This window comes from Leptosomus discolor, chromosome 3 (genome assembly GCF_034619465.1).
Source record: "Leptosomus discolor isolate bLepDis1 chromosome 3, bLepDis1.hap2, whole genome shotgun sequence".
NCBI classification, from domain to species: Eukaryota; Metazoa; Chordata; class Aves; order Leptosomiformes; family Leptosomidae; genus Leptosomus; species Leptosomus discolor.
In genome coordinates this window covers 61,124,920-61,142,949 of record NC_141393.1, presented here as the reverse complement: position 1 = coordinate 61,142,949, position 18,030 = coordinate 61,124,920, and the positions used below count along the sequence as shown (strand labels likewise).

The following is an 18,030-nucleotide window of genomic DNA, read 5'->3' as shown; positions in this document are numbered from 1 at the left end:
CTTACAGCTCTCGCTCCTCTGGTCCTACAGCACGTCCGTGAGTGGCATTAGATATATGCTGCTGAAATGTTGCTCATATAATCATTATTACCAAAAGAAATATTCTAGACTATTAAGAAACATGAAGAAAACTACATCTAAAAAAGCTCCTGCTGATTTACTCTGTAGATTACCAAACCCATTTAAATGGCATTCACTCTTTCCAACCCAGAGTGAGCTATCAATAAATATGTATCTTTAAATTGGAGGCTCCATTGGTAAAATGATACTGTTTATTTCCCTGTGCACAGAGGGTGCTTAATGCACTCTGATGTGGTCATGATCCACATGTATGTGACCCATGTGCTATAGTGGTAAAATTAGAGACCATCTATTCTCCTCTGTGCTCTGTTAGTTCAGAGCAGAAGATGCTTTCTCAAGGCACAGGAATATTTCTTTTGCCAAACCACTTGCAAGTATCTACCTGAGGTATGATATAAAAAAAGAAAAAGAAAAAAATAGAAGTAGCTCATTGGCTTCCAAGTGTGGAATTAGGGTTTGATCTCTCTTCAAAAACTCTGTGCTAGGGTAGCCAGGGGTGGAAGGAGGCAGCAATGTTCAAAAGGTACTTTCAGTTCTGCAGGTCAACTTTTAAAAGAAAGGAAGGCAGAAAGGTGGTAACTCGGAACAGGGGAAGGGGGGCAAAGGGGTCAGAGGACCAATGGTACTGGACAAATTTTTGTGGTTGGAAATGCTGGAGGAAAGCAACAGAAAGGCTTCAAGAGTACAGAAAGCCTAGAATCTTTAGAAATCAACCCTAAGGAAAAAAAAGAGGGGGAGAATCAGAAAGAGAATGAAAATTTCACTGTATTTCTAAAAGAAGCAGCAGCAATCAATTCCAGGTTTACTATGTACACTAAAACAGAGAGACAGAAAGGATGTCTAATGAAGAAGCGCATGCTGGTGCTACTTAACCAAAACCACAAAACTAGCGTTTAAGATTTATCATGAGGCAACTATTACTTAGCTACTGTGAGGCTGTTGAGGAAGCTTGTAACATAGCAGCACTTGGTACTATACCAGGTGCAGTAATTTGCCTGGGTATCTTTTAGTCACTGGATGAGAGCAGCATCCTCAGTGCTGTCAAAGATAGTCTTTCTCAGTTACTAGGAATGATACAGTCTCCACAGACTGTTCATAGAACAACGAAATTAATACATCCAAAGGCTCCTCTGCTAGCCAACACGTCCTACAAAGCATAAAGGTGTATAAAGGAGCAGAAAGGGTTAATGCATTAACACAAGAACCTGACAATATATACAGAAATCCACAAGAACAGCCAAAAAAAAAAAATTGATTAAAAAAAACATAGCCTGCCCCTGCATTTTTTGCTGAATAAAACATTTCTGTGCTATATCTCTCTTGCAAATTGAGACCTTCAGAGGACCTTTCCAAAGGACAGTTGCGCTTCCCTGGGACACATGCAGCAGCTGCTGGAACGAGGCACCAGGACAGGGAGGGCTGAGCCCCACGTCCCACAGGTCTCCTGGGGAAATCAACCACCTCACCAGGCATCACCTACCACTGCCATTGCATGTCCCTGAACCACGCCCAGAGAAAGCGGTCTTCACAGGTTTGCTTTTCTTCAACATGTAAGTCCTGAGAAAAGAACGGTTGGGTTTTCCCTTAAGCACACTGGCCAGCCTGCAGAGGACTATGACCTATTCTGTGGTAAAAGAAGGACCAAGGGCACTTGCCGAGTCTGAAGGGATGAGCCCGTGGTTGCTCCCTCTCAGAGCCCAGCAGGAAGGAGGTTCATGTTTCACCATGCAGATAAGGTGACCACCACTAGCTTGGTCAGTATATTGAGTTAGCAGTGTAATGGCATTTCCCTGCTTTGAAAGATCTTCCTACCAGAGTCAAGTGGTAAACCCCGAAGAAGGAAACAGTTGCCTCCTTTAGCACAAAGGCAAAAGGCATATTTTGTATTAAAATTAAGTGCCTGAGGCACACGACCCCCCCTTCCTCCCTTCCATCCCACCAGGAACGGTATCATGTGCATGCATTTGCTTATGCTGCAGCCAAAGCCAAAATTAACACTCACAGACCCCACAGAAGCTCCAAAAGCACTTTATGCTAGGACAGAAACAGGAGCTTGCAAGCTTGTCTGCACGGGAATAGTTTGCTGCAAGTGAACAACGCAGGAGCCTGCGATTGGCAAAAAGACAGCTTCATCCATTCAGTCGACAAGCTGAAGTTTGTATTTGTTCTGGCTGAAGGTACTTGCTCTGAGTTAATGCCTGCTCCAAAAAGAGACTACTCTGCCTTCAGAATAAACCTCCAGCAGTCACCAAATAAAGCAACAACCTGCTGCACCTCCTTACAAAACTAAAGCAGTGTTCCTACCACAGTCCTTTCTCATCAGCAGCCAAAGGGTGGGATTTCTCTGGACAGATTACAACTGAAGGAGACTCTGCTGACAGCACCAGCCTTGTGGTGTACAGGATGGGAGCTGGAGCACATAGAAATCTTAAAGCACTTCAGCTCTCTCCTTGCTCTCTAGCTAATGTTAGAGAGCACCAGAAGAAAGATGTGCACTGCAGGAGAACTTCTCCCAAGGCAGAGAGACTGCCGAGACACTGCAGCAAATGCTGCGTCCCTATAGATATTTCCCACAGCAGCAGGTGCACAGCTTCAGAGGAGAACACTGTGATTGCCAGAGAAGAAGGATGCACTTCTGTACAGGAAGGGCTGAGCATGGATCCTCTGCCTGCAGCCCCACCATGACCTGCTCACCAAAGGCACAGGCATTACTCCAGGGCAATGTGAAGTGCTTTAGCAGGAGAGCTTTGGGGTATTGGGAGCTTAAGGAGAGACTAATATTCATCGACAGTGTCAACAGAGACCCACCATCATCGATCTTCCCTTAGTAGAGCAAAACCAAAGTGCATATATTAGCCAAACTAGGAAACTCATCTTCTTCACATGGACAGAGAAAGAAACCTTTCTGTACCCAGAAGAGAAATACCTCCCTCCTCCCTTACCCCCGTGAAGGACCACTCACCTCAACTCCTCTTGCTGCAGTCCCACAAGTAGTGCTTGTGCCTAGTGCCAAAAGCAAAGACATTTAAACCAATCCTGTTCTAAAGGCTGGGGTTTGGGGCCAGAAATGGGTGAACAAAGCAGGTGTGACCCTGTGTGATGGGGGCACCAGCCACCATCCCCTGCAGCCAGAGGTTTCACAGGACCACGGAGGAGCCAGCAGCAGAGGGTACCACCCTACTACCACCTGATGGAGATGTTCGCTGCTCGGAACAAGCGAAAAATACATGATTTGGAAGCTTTCCTTGCAAGATCTGCACATTGTCGTCCTCATCTGCCTAGGGGTCCCTGAGCACCAGCCCCTCCAGGCAACCCACAAACCCTACAAACCGCAGGGCATGAATTCCAGCTCTCCAGAGAATTAAGAGGGAAATAAGCTGAGGTTTATAAGGCATTCAAGACTCTCTCAGTCTGAATATTTATGCTGATGAAGCAATACTTAGCTTGAGAGCGAGGAGGTGAAAGCAAGATGTCTAGAAATTGAAGATCGGGCAATGGAGTACCACGTTTCATAGGTTACTTAGCAAGAGTAAACAGACCCTTTTTGCCTGTAAAGGGCAGACAAAAAGCAGTCATGAAACCATAGGAAAGGAAGCAGGTTTACCTCAGTCTGCCCAAACTATATGTAACATGTAACAGTATCTTCAATGTCAAATTACTTTTTTTTTTTTACTTTTTTTTTTTTTTTGCTCGGAGACCTACTGCTTGTTCTTTCTTTAGAGATGGAGCAAGGAAAGAGCTAAACCTTCCCCATTCTTCATCACAATTCTTCTCTAGAAAAACATTAAAGCCTTCACCTCCCATCCTCCCGAAAAAGGAGGTTAGTTTGGGAGTATTAAATGCTCTTCTGTATTCTCTTTCTACAGTACTGCAAGAGCCTGATGCTATGATGACAAAAAACTTGTTAGCTGCTGCGTACATGTCCCAAATTCCACATTTCTGGAAGTTTTTAGCCACTCACTACAACCTTCTCCCACCCCCCCCCCCACCCCCCCAAAGTATTTCAGAGGTAGAGGGCAGGTGTCTATGCTTGTCTTCCCCTCCCCCCCAGACTCTTACTAGGGCCCAGCATGAAAAGGGAGTAAGGGATGTGGTGGAGGCTGCCTTGTGCCTTGGCAGAAAGGGCCCTTTTAGAGGTCTGAAAGAAGTCGAGCCACTGTTGTTGTGGCTTCAGCAACAAAGCCTGAATTGTTTTTAAGGAACACTCAGCAAAAACTGATACTGTTTGTGCTTCTGTGTCCCCCCAGCAGCCCCACCAGCCAGCGGAGGAGCAGCTGCAGCTCACGTTCCTCCCACACACAGCTCTCCCAGCAAAGCCGGTGTAATGCGGGATGCGATTTCACGCTGGCATTAAAGGATATAAAGCCAGGCTACTGTGGCCCCATCATCGTATTTATGGGCTTCACCTCAGCGTTGCACTAGAGCCCACACAGTGTGCAGAGGCGAGGAGGAGCAGCCCTGGTGCAAGCACCTCTGCTGCAACATTATTAGAGCACCTTTGTACAGGTACATCACGTATGGAGGGGTATGTGTGTGCAAAAAACAGACAGAAAGCCAAACTGGCCCAGGCAGAGGGGAGTCCCCACGCCCCTGGGTGCCCTCGGCACCCCCAGCTCCTGCCATTCCCCACACTGAGTCCATTTTCCATGCTCAGCACTTTGTTTTTCAGAGGACTGCGAATCAATCCGCAGACATTACTGGAAGAGTTTAAACTCCTGTTTCAAGGGGGAGGGTGGCAGATATTTCTAAATGAGGATCTCTGGGCAGGTACCTCCTTTGCATCCAGTAATAATCAATAGCATTTAGATCCAAGTGCTTCATTTGTCAGCTACACTTAAGAGCACAGCCTCAGCACCCTGAAGCCCAGTCCTCCCTAACTGTTCCTCCTGGCACATAGCTCTCTTCTGGACAGCTGAGCTTTATCACGTTTAAGACTCTAAAACATCTATGCTATTATATGCACTTACATCCTCTCTTAAATCAGACGTAGCCCAAGTGTCATAAATACATCTACTTTTTCATAGGCACCAAGTGGTGGTTTGCAAAGGGGCTGGGGAAGAATCAGCAGCAGAGGCAGCTAAAACAGCAATAAAGGGCCATTCACAGGAAACGAGAGTGCTTCTACCTGCAGAAATTACTTGGGAAGTTCCTCAGACTCACACAGAACCTGAAGACTGATTTTTTTTTTTTCTTTGCTACCAGTCTCATCTGTCCCCTCCTCCACCCCTGCCCCAGATTCCTGGTAGAGTTAGACTCCCTACAAAGCTGAGCAGATATCTTAAAGTGTTATTCTGTAAAAATAAACAGCAAGACACCTGCAGAGTAGAACTGGAGGACAACAGCAGCAGAACAGGCTCCTACTGTTTGGTAACACTGCCATCAAGACCCCCAAACTCAGGCTTCACTCATCCTGATGCTTAAAAACACATAGTGGAGGCACACAAGTGGAAGGCTACTTTAGCAAGTCTGATCCCCAAGAAAAGAGGCTTTAGCCCATGGGAATGACCGGCGTGGCCAAAGGGAAGTTTAAGATCAGGCTGTAAAGATGTTTGGACTCTCTAAGGGCACAGAGAAGGAGGTGCACTACGAGCCAAAGAGCCTAATGCAAGATAAGGGCTCACCAGATCACAAATCACATGACATTACAGACCAGTAATATCCCTCACCCCAAAACCTGCACAGTCTGGATATTTTGCAAAAAACATGTTAACAATGAGACTGCTCTGGACAAAGCCCAGCAGTGCTTCAGCTCCTTATTCAAGTGAGGGAGTAGTCAGGAGGGTTTTGTTGTTGTTTATGGGGTTTTTTGTTTCTTTTTTTCTTTACTGCAACCTTCCAGGAATTAGCTGGCACTGCACCCATCCAGTCCTTTTGCCTGGAATAGATAGAAACTGCCTCAAGACCCAGAGTTGCATTACTAGCTGACCAAGAACTTCTTGGCAGCTTTACCTCAAACAGAAGGGTCACCCCGTGTTGTTCTGCCCTTCACACTCCCAAAAGCTATGAGCATCCTTTTCAGATGAAGTTAGGCTGGGAAAATAAAACCATTATAAGCTTACAAGGGGCTCATATAATTTAGAGACTGGGAGGAAGGAGTGGACATTGGAGGAACCGAGAAGCTCCTAAAGGAGATGCTTTGAAAAAGAATCAATTTGGGCTCACACCTCAAGGAATCACTGGCACAGGGAGATTTCTGTGTGTTTCTGCTGCTGTTGAGCAATGCACGTCCAGGCAGGCAGTGCTGCTTCCCTCCCAAGTACTGCACTGGCTACAGGAAAAGCTGTATTCCATCTCCTGCAAGAAGTTATGGTCCTTTTCTGTGCCTTAGTTGTGTGTGGGCTGGGACAGTGTCCCTGACCTCCCCTGGGAAGCACGCGGAGCCGCTGGCAGCACGTAGCACGCTGTAGGGTAGAGAAGAACTTTCAGTGCTTTTTTATGATAAAATGCTAGAACTAATATTGTATGAGCCTAAGGCTTTTTATTTGAAGGTCCGTTTGAGAGCACTTAAATGTAAACTTCATGGAGATGTGAAGAATTAAGCTATTCCTGCTTTTGCTTGAGAAATAGTAACTGAAGAATGCTGCTTGCACCATCAACTAATCAATATGGAGGATTTCCAAGAAGAGGGGGTTTTGCTTCTTTTTTCAGGAGAGTAGTAATGTTGGGGGGGGGGGGGGCTAAAAAATCACCCCCCAGTACCGTGCCAAATTTGTTTAATTTGTTATGTATTTTCCCTTATGAAGCTTGTACACAGCGAACAAAATGTATGTGAGACCAGAATACTGAACTACTAGCACAAACCATGAAATTGGTCTTTAAAGTTGATTGACATTCTCTCTGCTTCTCCTCCCTGTCAAAACAACAACAACAAAAAGCAGCACTACTGCCAACACCAAACCATTCAAGTGTCCAAAAACACCAACCAAACAAAAGAGTTATTAAACCAAACCTCCCCATTTGAAAATTCAGCTAGAAGAGAATACAGGACAACATTGTCCGCGATGGTCTTTGTCCCCGTGCCAGTGACATGGAGATGTCTCTCTTCTGACTCAGTGAAAAGGAATCACCAGAGTACAAGAGATTATGCTTGCCAGTGTGAAACAATTCAAGAAATCTCAGCTTCAACACTTGCAATTTGTTTAAAAGGCTGTTCTTTTGCAGTTACTCTGCCTGAGGAAGCACGTAGCACAAGCAAGTCTATTCCCTGCGTGTTTAAAAGCTATTTTGTAGATCAGCTAGTTTATAAACACCACAGAAGATCATAGAAAAGATGTTTTTTTCCTTTTGTATCCTTGTTGTTACTTTTATATCTTATTTCCTAGAACCTCTTCTTCTTTCAATGCTCAGCCAGCTGCTAAGAAAGCATTACTGGGTGCCACAGCAACAACCTAAATAAATTGCTTCTCCACTGCCTGCTTCTCATCTTGAGAGCAATTTCAGAGACTTAAAAATAAAGAGACAAAAGACGACTACATAGATGCCTTTCTTGGGATTTGTTGTTTGAACTGGCAACGTTTTTGTCCTCCCAGCTTCGGATCGAGTCTCCCCTTATCTCCCCTTCCTTCCATCCTCAAACTTCCAACCCAAGTGCCAGCATGCTTTCTGGAGGAAGTGGCAGTTAGCATAACATATAGGTAGGTCCCATTAGTGTTATGCATGTCTAGCACATTCCATAGGAGCTGGTTAAAACATTACATCAGGAGCTGAACACTCAGCAGCTAAGGGCATGTGCTAAAGCTGCACAGAGCTTTAGTGCCCACCTAAAGCATCACAGAACTTAAGTATAACCCTGTATGAACAGATCGTGCTGCAAGTGTTAAATCTGAGATTTAAACCACACACTGACCAATACTTCTTTCTGAATGCTTTAAGTCTGGCAAGGCCTAAAGCAACTGAAGACAAGGCCATCACACAAGCATCATCAGATACCAGCAGTGACCCATACGGCCGCCCTACCTGAAATAGTTTCTGCTCTTAGCTCCTTTGAGCTAAACCCAAGCCTAACAGGGAGGGACTTGACATCACTGTGGGCAGGAGTTTCCATTGATGCCACCTGTGAGCGCACAGGTACCCCAAGCTATACTTTGAGCAACTTAAATTGTCACTACTTCAGTTAAACAGCTCCTGTTAGTGCTCCTCCACGTGGCATGGGTGATGGTGGCAGAAGAATTTGTAATGATCTGAACCAAGAAGCATTTACCAGAGACTTTGAAAATCATCTCTTCCCAGGCTCAGCCACTGGACACAGCCTGTCCAGCCCCTCCATCCCAGTGCTTGCAACCCCAGCATGCCAGCAGAGAGACATGCGTAGGGTCAAAGAGCCCCTTGGGAGCCCCTATATACCAGCTCCCTTTCCAGCCACAATCAGATCCTGCCTCCCAACAGCAACCCCCTCCCACACACATGGTGCTTGTGTTTCCTGGCTTTTTTCTTTTGACACTAAGCAATACCCATCCAAAAAATATTAAGCCAATAATGCTAAGTACTCGGAAATTACAGCAAAGCTGTAACCGCTGGTTATTTTCATTGCAAGAAGCTGTTTATGAGATTTCAAGCCCACATTAAGAGATGATACTTTAAGATCTAATACTTTGAATTAGTTTAACAAGAAATTAATAGAAAAACCCAACAGGGGCCCACTTCCCCAACTAATGTGAGTTAGTGTCCTTGCAGCAACAGCAAACATAGTCACGCTAGCTAAACCAACGGCAATTTGCCTCAGAATTGCCTGCACTTTGCCTTCAGCACAAGTCCTCACCCATCTAACCTCTGTAATTGCTCAATATTAATCTGCATATGCATCTCCCAGAGAGCAAAGGCCATTTTTCTGTGCCCAGAGTGTACTGCCCTTGTACAGATGAAACATAATACGTGGGGAGAGATGAGAAGAGGAAGGTTTGATTCTCCAACCATTTAACTTCATGAAAGATGCTATTTAACTGCACCCAGAAATGTTAGGTTCAAGTGCAGCAATTGCCCTGCCAGACAGACAAACCACGGTGCTGCACCGAGTGTCCCAAATTGCCTAGTGACATGGAGTCAGGACTGTTTCACTCCTCCACTGCAAACAGCCATTTTGATAACTCAGGCAGCAGCTGTTCTGCCACACGTGAAGCCATTATTTAAAAAAAAAAAAAAAAAAAAAACAAAACCTGAAGCATAAGGGAGGTCAGGCTTGTGGGAAGTACATAACAAGATCCGATTTGGCCAGGGCACCTCAAGGATTTCACCTTCGGGGTCTGCCACCTAATTACGCAGAAGGGAGGCTCCCCTGCCCCACCAAAACCCAGCAGCACACCTCCCTTGCACCATAGCACGTCACAAATTTATCTCACACTTCTCATTCCTGAGGAATTGGGGTCTCTCTCCCCTACTGAAAAATGCTCTACCACTGCCCATCTTGGGAATTTAGAGGCATCATTAGTGGGAGAAGTCTCAAGTATTTATAATATAAACATATTCTCTGTTTAAAAAAACAAAACGCAGAAGGTGGGTGGTGGTTTTTCCTTGCTTCTATTAAGCCAAAAACCCCAGCCACCATATTTTCCTGTCTTTCTCTTACACTGCTCCCTAATTCCCCACCTCACCGTAAGTATCTATCTTCACACTGCATTAAAGGTAAATCATGTCCCACAATCCATAAGCAGCTTCAATTACCAAATCACTAGAAATCACAAGCACACCTGCAGGGTGGACAAGTTTTTTTAAGCTTTTATAATTTCATATTTGGCAAAGAAGAAATGTCTTTGCAATGAACTGATAAAAATTAGGCATTTATCAGCATATAGTGTCCAAATGAACAAGGCAGATAAAAGTATGGACTTCAGGTTCAGAACAGAGCATCACACTTTTTTCATTTCATGTGAAGATTTAGAAACACCCACCAAAAAGCCCTTGCTAAAGAAATAAGGTATTAAAAAAAAAATCCTATAAACTGAATTCAAGGGTCATACTAAGGCCTGAGGTTTGTTGTTGCTTAAGTGTCAGGTGTGTTGTTTATAGAGCCTGTAAAATTTAGGCAGTGAGAGTACCAAAGTGAACTAAAGGAGGTGAACACTGGTTAACACAGATCTCTCAGCCATTAGCTTCCAAATCCCCGAGACGGTCCTTGAGCAAGCCCATGTGTTTGAGGGGAGAACATCATAGAAACTGATTGAGGGAATTAATACAATTAATACTCTGGGATGTCTTCAGAATTAGCAGCTGAATTGTTGAAAAGTCTGAATATTGTACAAACCCTGTAAATAAAGATATCCGTGAGCACTTTTATTTTTTTCCCTCATGCTCAGCAGGGAGCAGAATGGCTTGAAGAAACAGAACAGAACAATTGCAACAGCAACACTCAAATAATACACTGAGCTGACGCTAGACAAAAGCCATGACTTGACACGAGCTGCAGCATGCTCCCACACCTGGCTGGAGGCGAACGTTACCTTCCACAACACCATTGCCTTTGGTTCTTAAAGTTCTAGGGCACTCATTCAGATAATTGCTTTAATGACCGTAATATCTAACCTTCTCAGCAGATGCCACGTAAGAATCCAAATAACTGTAACACAGCAGCCTACTGTGAGTAAGAATCTACTGACACATACTATGATTACAAGCAACTGTAGCAGAGATATCATAGCAGCAAATTCAAATACATTTCTAAAGTCCATGAGTAAAAAAAGTTAAAAACCAACACCAGCCCCCAAAAGAACTCTTGAAAGCAAATTCAAATGGGAAGGGGAAAGAGGAAAACATAACTCCTATCACATCAGAGAAAATGTGGGGGAAAAAAAAAAAAAAAATCAAGGCAAGACTTTCCCTGCTCAAGACCAGACGTAGGTCATTAGGGGGTTTCTCCCACACACAAGTCCAGACATATGTCGTTAGTGGTTTTTCCCCTTCAAGAAGAGGTTACCACATTAAAACAAAGGTAATGTATTTTAAGTACTTGCTGTCTTGGGCCCACCCCTTTCTGTCATGGAACAGTATGGGCATTGCTGCAAGATCCCTCCGTTACAGTGGGCAGACATCAAATTTGGTCCCCCTCAACTAAATAGGGTATTTCCCTGGACAAGTTTGTGCTTTAGAAGTTCTATGCAAAAGCTGTAGATGTTCATTGTGTCGGGCACATCTAACCAACCAGAACCAGAGCCAGTTCGTTTTGAGACATCCCATAAAAACTATCAGGTGAGTACTCTCGATTACTGGTTATCCAGGCAAATTTTAAGCTGTGATGTAGAGGTGAAGGGCTATCTATCCCATTACCAGCCATGAAGACCATCTGGTTCCCTACTCCCTGATTAAAAAAAAAAATGGTGCATGCAGCACATCATCTATCAGAATTAATCCAACTCAGTTTGACAAGTGTTTTTTAGGGGGGGGGGGGGGGGGCGGGGAGATAAAAAGTAATAATTCTGGGGAATAAGTCAGCTGGGGAAAGATCCCCAAACACTCCATTCATTTTAGCACCAGAAAAACCTTTTCCTCCACACAGGAGCCAACCCTGAGGACTTCCCTTGCGGCGCTCTCCTCGCTTTCCTCCATCCCTCCCTCGGACAAAGGGCCGCTATTGTCCCCGGATCCCCAGCCCCACGCCACCGCAACCACCCCACCATTGCCCACCCGACACCCACCGCCCCACCCCGCGCCCCACCCCGCGGCGGCGGGCCGGGCCCTACCTGAGCTGTCCATGGTGCTGCCGCCCTCAGCGCGGGGCTGCGGCTGCTGCTGCTGCCGCCCCGGGCTCCGGCCGATCGTTCCCGCCGCCGCCGCCGCGCTGGCCCCGGGTTCGCCCCCGCCGCCGCCTCCGCCTCCGTCAGCGCTGCTGTCCACCAGCTGCAAAGATTCATAGCCGTCACTGCCCGGCTTTTTGCGGTAGCTCCCGAGAAGGCTCATGGATGAAGCGGGTGGGTGAAGCTCCTCTAAACGCCGCGGGAAGGAGCTGGGGTGGGGAGGAGGAGAGAGGGGGCGGGGGGGAAGACGAGTGCTCCGGCCGCCCTGAGGGGAGGAGAAGGGCGGGACGGGACGGGGAGGCCGCTCCTCCTCCCCCCACAGCTCCATGTAGCCGGTACCGCCCCCTCCCGCCCCTCCGGGGCCCGGAAGCAATCGCGGAGGGCCGCGGCCCGGGCTGTGCTGGGTGGCAGGCTGCGGGTGGGAGCATCTGCGGGTGAATTAGGGGGTGGAAACGCTGCAGCGGGGCTAGAGCCGCTTCGGTCGGGGAGGGACCCCCGCAGTCAGCTGCTGGGAGCTATTAGTTAGCAAAAAAAAATGCTGCATCCACACCATTTCATTCTCCAGGGCTATTATTCATGCATTCCAGCAAGCACAACGCTCACCCAAAAGAGGTCCTTGAGCTCGGAGGGTTGGGCCGTACAGCTAGTAGGAAGAGATTCTCAAAATAGCCATAATAGACTGGTTTGGGTTGGAAGGGACCTTAAAGATCCTTTGGTTCTAGCCCCTCTGCCATGGGCAGGTCCACCTTCCACTAGATCGACATTAAGATTTTCCCATCACACCAGCGAAAGGTGTGTTCTTTGGGAACAAGCAAAGGTCACCGAGTTACGGGTGGGCACAGCCAATTCTGCGGTCTAATGGAGGACGCGTGGCATAACAGTTCTGCACCGAGCCTCCAAAATCCCAGAGAGCATCACTGGTTTGGTGTAACACCACACCTGTCTGCAGGTGAGCAACCAGTGGGGTCCCAAACCACAGCCCTGGGTCACGTCAGGCAACACAGAATGCATCAGCATCCCAAGCCCCTGCCTGTGCGACGGGTGGCACCCAGCTGAAGCCGTGCTACCACCCATTGCTAAGCCATTTTTCCTGTTAGGTCTCACTGATCTATTTTTAACTCTTCACATGTAAACAGACTTTAGACCAACAGAAAGCGTGTCCTTGAACAACTGATGAGCCATATCTCATTCAGCACATTTTGCAGCCACGGCTAGTAGATCATAATTTCATTTTACATGGAACAAAGGAACTGAAGGATGCTCCAAAGGAAATGGCCACTATTAAACCCTTCTAAATTGATTTCTTTTTAATTTAAGGAAAAACAAAGGCAAAAGAAGCCACAGCACCCAGACACATGTATGCCTTCACTCTTACAGAAAGGAGAGAAAGTACTCTGCTTAGAAAAATAGTGTGGGTTTGCTTCTAAAGCAATAACATCAATAAGCACGTTTGTAGCAACAACCGTAACTTGAAATATTACTGACACTTTGGCTTAAACTTTCCTGGTTAACACTCCAGGGCAGCAGGCATCTGGTACAGCCATACCTTGTCATGTGCCATTGTTTATGTAACTCCCGTGATTTTATATTACAGTGCAGACAAGGTACATCTGTGACCCAGAATTTTCTCACAAAAATCCAAGTAGATTTACAAGCAGCAAACTAAAATGAACTAACCTGACATAAACGGTTTGCAGCTAGCAGTGGTAGCAGCTCAAACTCAAGGTTGGAATTGTGTGTTTTCTGCTCCCTGGTTACTTGTCTCTTAATGCATTGTTCTGTACGGAGCAATACATGAATTGCAATGCTCAGCAGTCGAAATGGGTCCCTCTCCCTCTTGGCACCCATATGCAGCCACTTAATAATGAAAAAATAGAAGTGCATGTATTTTTGCTAGGGATCGTGTCTGTTAGTCTCTCCTAGTCAACCTAGGGTATAACAATTCCTGTGTTCTAGGATAAAAATGGGAAATCTGGGGAGGGTCAAGGTGGATTTTCATTTCTTTTGCTTGCTCAGGTAACAGCCCAAACAAAAAAAACCACCAACCAAACCAGGCTCTTGGGTGAAGGGGGCATGTTAAGGCTGTGTTACATTCCCACAGGTGCTCAAGCACGCTGCACCAGCGTCAGCTTCAACCTGTTAGAGGGAAACGAGCTGACACAATACAACACTCTACACAACTATCCCCTATCTTAAACTGTCACCTGTGGTTTCTAGCCTGCTCTGCTGCCTTTATCCAGCAACTCAAGCAGCTCAGCTTAGGCAAAACTTCATATCCTAAATCCAGAAGTCATCTCTCACTGGTGAGCAGCAAGGGTCTGTCTGCATTAGGCAGCAAAAAAAGTCCTGGTGGAAACTTTCTTGTGGAAGAAGGGTACAAGCAAGAGGAGAGGTTCGCTCCAGCAGGAATTATAGCTCGCCGTTCTCCAAGTACCATAGCAGGTCCAGAATTTATACTTGCCCAGCCATGGTCTTGTTATCACTGCCCACTGGAGCCTCATGGCACGCCTTTGGCTCAACATTTCCTACCCAATGTTGATGCCACTGTCACAACTGCAGAGGCAGAGTACAGTCGTACTTAAAAAGAAAAAAAATTGCTTCTCCTTGTTGAATCCATTACCAATTCATTTCTTTCCACATTTTTCCTGGAGATTGGGGGTTCATAGCTTGCTTTCCCTCCAAGGAGTCTCAAAGGGGAATCACCACCATAGCCTGAAGCTCCAGCCTGGAGAAAGAGGGCTCTGCAAAGCATCAGCTCAGACACCAAGTAGGGACAGAGCAGCCTCTCCAGGGGATCTTGGCACAGAGGAACGAGGAGGAAACAGACTTCAAAGTCCCATTCCTGCTTGTAATTACCATTGCTGCAAACAAAGAGATGGGGTTAGGGAAGTATGTGGTGCAGAATTCAGTGGAAGCTGCACTTACATATGCGTTTTCCAGCCCTATGGGAAGTTTAGCTGAAGAAAACATATAAAGTAATATTCCTCTCTCCCCCAGTTCTGCCTTTATGTTGGGCTAATGAGGGGCCACATGGTTTCTCTCTTTTGGAGGTCTACAGTACAAAGAATGCTGTATACAAAAAAAACCCCAGAATCAAGTAACATGATAAATTGTACATGGCTTTCAAAAATGAGAGTAAAGAAGAAAGAGCTAGATAATCAGCTACTTAGAAAAATTCATTAACATCCTTGCAGATTAATTGAGCAGGGGCCAATGATACTGCAGAATACAGATGCATTCTGTTTGAATGGTGTGGCTGGCAGGTGCCATTAAGGCTGTGGGAGATGTTAACTACACGCTAAGTAGGATTGTATGTTGCTCAAGACACAAGAGATACAAACTCTTTCCCCATTGCTGACCTTGGAACTGTCAATTGATCTGCCAGCCTCTAATTCTGTCTGCTTTTCTGTCTGGGTTGCAGCCTCTCCTGGGTAAAGTCTCTTTTCGCAGCTGTAATCAAGGACCAACTACACCGAGGTGCAATTTCATTTTTTTCCACCTCTCCTCCAACTAGATGAACAGTTAAGGTGAAATATTATACTCTTAATTCTTCATGAATGCATTCAAACTGTGGAGTGTTGTGAGAATGACAAATATAGCTTGAAAGTTAATATCTGGAGCAACACCTTTAAAACTCAATATACTAAACATTTTTTCCAAAGTTACTCCACTGCAAACAATGAACTCTCCCTGCACAAAGTGCAAGAAGCCCAAACCCAGGTGTATGCACATAGGCAAGTACATGGGAAGTACCAGCTATATTGTATGATATGGACTGATATCACTGCCAGAGGGAAAAAAAAAAAAGCATGTGTCAAGAAAAATAAGACTTGCTCAAGCAGCTTTCATATTGCTCAAGCATATTTCATATTTCCATTTTCATAGTACTGCATGGACCAGCTCATCTCTCTGCAGCCCAAGCTACAATAATTTCTTTCCTCTTGCCTGTCTCCTCGTGCTTACCTGCACCTTACTGCTTACAGCGGGACACTGGGCCATCAAAACATACTCTAGAGAATTAACATTTTTGCCTTTTCCCTCTTCAAAGCACTCAAATCCTAATCAAATAACCTTAACTCACAGACTCCTGAATTTAGGCTACCTTCAACAAGTGCTCTATAAAATAGACTTTCAAAAAAACAGTGCAAGCTCTTTAACTGTGCTTACCTTCCTTGAAACCTTGCAAGGAACACCCATGGCGTTCAGCCACAGTTACGTTCTGGAAAACTCTTTAGCAACCCAGTAACCCACCACATCACACATGGCCATGTTCTCAAGGATTTGAGCCATGCTATGAGCCACCCTGCCAGCAGAAGGAGGCTTAGACACCTGTATAAATTGAAGCAGGTTGATAAGCTTTTGACAGTCTGGAAAAAAATAACAACCACCACCTTTTTGTGTTCGGTTAGCACCCAGCCCTACACCACAGCCATTATACATGCTAGGTAGCAAGGTATTGCTTGAGATTTTGACACTTTATCTAGTTAGTCATCAAAAATTTGTTGTAGTACAGGCATCTGTCTTACTCTAAAAACTAACAGGGTGTAGAACTGACAGCACCAACAACTGTGTCTCTCTTGGCATCACATTTACCCCTGGACACCCCACACCCTGATAAAAACCCAAACAGACCAAACCTAAACCCTAGCCCTTCCCCAGCCACCACACCAAGCCATGGGCTCACAACCCTGCTCACAGCAGCTCAGCCCCACCAGGCAGGGAAGATGTTGCTCCACAGGTGTCAGCTTTGACCCTAGTGCCTACAGCATTCTTCTAGCAGGAGAACAAGAGCATCACCACATTTTTCTGTTGGGTCATTCCTCCTGGACCTGCCCCATAGCAATTTTACTCTAGCAAGTACCCATTCCCTATACTCTTAGGAGAAGGGGCGGTCCTACTGCCTACCTCCCCAGGAAACACTGATACCAGCACCTCCACCCCCAGGATACTCAAGGCCTCCACAGCTGCCAGCATTTTAAATAAGAGCCACTGTTTAACCCTGATTGAATTGATTGCAGCCAGCAGGCTCCTTGTCTGGGCTAGGACCACCCTAGTTACCATCAGTGAGCAGAGCAGATGAACTACAAGAAATAATACCACTGCACTGTGGGTCATTACTGCCACAGATAAAGAATATCTTAATTTTTCTGTTTTATTTTTGGCCTGCTGTGTTCAAATGTAAACCGAAGGTCTTAAAAACCTCAGCCATATATCATCATTTGAATTAGCTTTGAGAAAGTGTTACCTCTTGATTGCATCTGCTGCTTTCCATTCAACTCACCTGGTTCTTGTCACCTTAGAGTATTGCATTTTCCTCCCAATGAAGGCTTAGTGCGGCGAGGAACAAGAGCCAAGCTATGGTGAGAGCCAAAACAGTTCCACCTCAGAAGAGTGTCATAGTTTTTTTGGGTTTATTTTTGGTTTTTTAAAGACACCAATTCAGAAAACACAATGGCTAACTAAGGCCATCAGGAGGCTGTGTGATATCACCCTTTCTGCTTTACTTTTTCTCCTGAGAAAACCAGAATCAAAATACCTCCTCCTGTCTCCTCATCAAAATGGCAATTGTCAAATCAGTCTCAACCTTTACAAGAGACAGTGAATAAACTTTTCTATACACAGCCAAAGGATTTACCTTACAACTCATCTCTGAGGCCAGGTCAGAAAAACCAGTGACTTCTAAACAATCACTTTCTCTAAAAATAGCCAGATCCTCTGACTGGGATTGCCATGAACTTACACTGAATCCTACCCTGTCACAGTGTTAGCCAGCCCCTCCCTCTCACAGGAGCCTTCCCACCACTGTTGTGTTTTATCTATAGGCACCAGCCTCCACTCTCGCAGGCTCTGAATGCATTGAGGCAATCAGGGAGGATGCGTGAGAGTTTCCTTCCTGACAGTTCATTGTCATAGCAGTGGCAACAGCTGACAAAATAAAACCCCAGGAGCCAACCCATTGCGATTCATGCTCCTGTAGAATAAGCTCTTCACATTTCCATGTTCAGATGAGATGTGGGTCAAGCACAAATGCCTTCGGTACGAATGTGACTGGTACAGAAAGGATCGCACTTCTTGCCTGCTCATCTGGAGACCATTTGTTGCTTGGGCAGTGGCATGGTCTGGCCAGGAGCATCGATTCCCATGCCCTACTCTGAGAATGGGCACGTGATAGCACAACGGGTGCAGGCCCTCAGTGCAGAGCCAGAAATACGCTTTCAAAGCAGTA

General features: G+C 45.8%; 1 protein-coding gene across 3 annotated transcripts in view; it reads right to left on the bottom strand.

Moving 5' to 3' along the window:
- DNAJC6 (DnaJ heat shock protein family (Hsp40) member C6) overlaps nucleotides 1-16,946 on the bottom strand; it is a 39,703-nt gene extending 22,757 nt beyond the window's left edge. For 2 of the 3 annotated variants that reach the window (XM_086462594.1, XM_086462595.1), the window contains exon 1: nucleotides 11,751-11,967. In XM_086462594.1, the coding sequence (XP_086318720.1) occupies nucleotides 11,751-11,967 (217 nt within the window). Of the gene's footprint in view, nucleotides 1-11,750; nucleotides 11,968-16,862 lie in introns of those variants that run through there. The other variant, XM_086462596.1, reaches the window with a different exon arrangement.
- Between the last annotated feature and the right edge of the window lie 1,084 nt (nucleotides 16,947-18,030).